Source organism: Polypterus senegalus, chromosome 16, assembly GCF_016835505.1.
Source record: "Polypterus senegalus isolate Bchr_013 chromosome 16, ASM1683550v1, whole genome shotgun sequence".
In the NCBI taxonomy this organism is placed as follows: domain Eukaryota; kingdom Metazoa; phylum Chordata; class Cladistia; order Polypteriformes; family Polypteridae; genus Polypterus; species Polypterus senegalus.
Genome location: NC_053169.1, coordinates 36,867,758 through 36,869,756, shown reverse-complemented (window position 1 = coordinate 36,869,756; position 1,999 = coordinate 36,867,758). Strand labels below are relative to the sequence as shown.

Sequence of the window (1,999 nt, the reverse complement as noted above, 5' to 3'; positions counted from 1 at the left end):
TATAAAAATTATTTGAATATAAATGGAATACAGTGCCTTTTTAAAATCAAAATAGCGCTAGGATTTGGTCAAAACAAAAACACAGTTCCCTGCTACTCGCCTTTGAAAAAACAAAGCTGGTAAATAACGGATATCGACAAATACGTCTGGGAACATATTCTATATTGCGGTAATCGGATTGTCGCTATTTAATAGCTTTGTTCTGCGTCCAGATTTACAAAGCTAACTGATTATTTTTTAGATCTCCGTTAAAAAACAACCTAATCCCATAACTGGTTTTCGGTCACGTCACTGTTGCTGGCGACTTGTTTGTCTGGACGGCCGCTTGTTTTGTTTTTGTTGTCCTTACCGTCACGTCGCCCCACCCCCAGTCCCGTTTCATTTCTTCATATTTAATGCATTTTCTGTTGTTGTTGTTTTTTTTTTTTGAGTGACTGCTCTATGAATGCTGCCGTTTTTTTCCCCGACTACTTGATGCTTTCGCCGAGGAGCCCGCCCCGAGGCTCCGCGTATCTTATATAAAGCCGGCGGCAAGTCTGGATTCCTTCAGTGCGCTCAGTCACGTCCAGGGGAGGCAGGGCGGGGTGCTGATCGCAAGCTGCCACGGATGGGATGGTGCTAAACTGACCGCCTCTTATTGTCTGCCAGTACGTCTCAGCTCGCAGTTACTTCAAGCAAATCGTCTGTGAAAGCTGCGCTTGGGCTCATCCAGGGCACACAAAAAAATGCCCTTCCCACCGATCTCCCTTCACCAGCGCATTAGTTCTCCAGGCAAGGATCTCTTTAGGAAAAAGAAGCCCAGCGCAATCCCTCCGCAAGTCTTCGCCGGCAAAGATCAAGATGAGAAAGACAACGAGAAAGAAAGGTTTTCCAGCTCATGGCCCGCCGCGAATTTTACGCATCTCGGGCGGAGGACGCAGCCGAGAAGCCAGCCGCAGCCACACAAAGGTGCCGCGAATGCGGGGGCAGAAGCGCACAAGAGCCCTCGGTTCAAGTTTCCTGCGCCGCTAGCGAACTCATGCGACAGTATCTCGGCGTCCGGGGGGTCGGGCACGCGGAAAAGTAGCAAGAACTCATCCCGCAGCTCGCTGACAAAAGAGGACGCCGAGGAGGAGCAGCAGGAGAGGGAGATTCGCTTCACCCTCAGCCTTACCCCTGAAGCCATCCTGGTCATTCAGAAACGCAACCTGGAGAAGCAGCTGATGGCAAAGCAGCAGAAGGGAGCGTTCCCGTCCGTCTCGTCAGACCAGAGGCACCGGCGCGTCTTCCCCGGCAAGAGGGCACAGGGGTCCAAAGGCAGCGCGGCACTGTGCGTGTCGGATAACCTGGACGACATCCGCGCGATCGTCAAGATATCGCTGCTGAATGACCAGTACAAATACGACGATGTGGAGTACGAGGAAGACGACTACGACGTGGACGAGACGGTGATGAGAAAGTGCAAAGAGTGGCTGGAAGGAGTGGAGAGCGCGGCCGCCTTCGGCAAAGCCAGCAAGCTGGCCACCTTGCCGCATCTCAACACCTGACGAAATGAGACGCAACGAACAAAACGGCGTCTTTTCTAATCCAGATGGCGAAAGACTTTTAAAAGGCGTGCTGCTGCCCGAAGAACCCGACGATCGTCCTTTTAAATCCCGTCGAAATGACTGCTGATTAAAAAAAAAATCTTGTGTTCCCTTTCTCATCCCTGTATTTAATTTATTTCTGCGACACATATTCTGTTACAACCAGATTGTCACAACGATCTGTAGCTGAGCCTTTTCAATGAGAAGAACAGTGTTATTTTGTTCATTTTTCGTTCGTTTCTTCATATGAAGAAAGTCATTGCCATACGTGTGCTGTAGCTGACGAGCTGTCGTAATGGAGGGAAACTGAGGTGCCACCTGCCTTGAATAAAAAACGAAACGCATTGTCGCGGTTTCCTGGAAATTTACAATAGGAGGACACTTTTCCGCAACAGATCAACAGAGCGCCTTTGTTGCACAAGAACAAAAGACTG

General features: G+C 49.7%; 1 protein-coding gene across 1 annotated transcript; it reads left to right on the top strand.

Annotated features, from left to right (window-relative positions):
* The first annotated feature begins 222 nt into the window (after nt 1-222).
* prr18 (proline rich 18) lies at nt 223-1,579 on the top strand. Its single transcript, XM_039738735.1, has one exon. It carries the CDS (start codon nt 726-728, stop codon nt 1,524-1,526), a length of 801 nt encoding a protein of 266 aa, XP_039594669.1. The 5' UTR covers nt 223-725; the 3' UTR covers nt 1,527-1,579.
* The last annotated feature ends 420 nt before the right edge of the window (nt 1,580-1,999 follow it).

What these genes read in the sequence shown, in the direction of transcription:
- prr18 (XM_039738735.1), top strand. Translation starts at nt 726, where the DNA reads ATGCCCTTCCCACCGATCTCCCTTCACCAGCGCATTAGTTCTCCAGGC.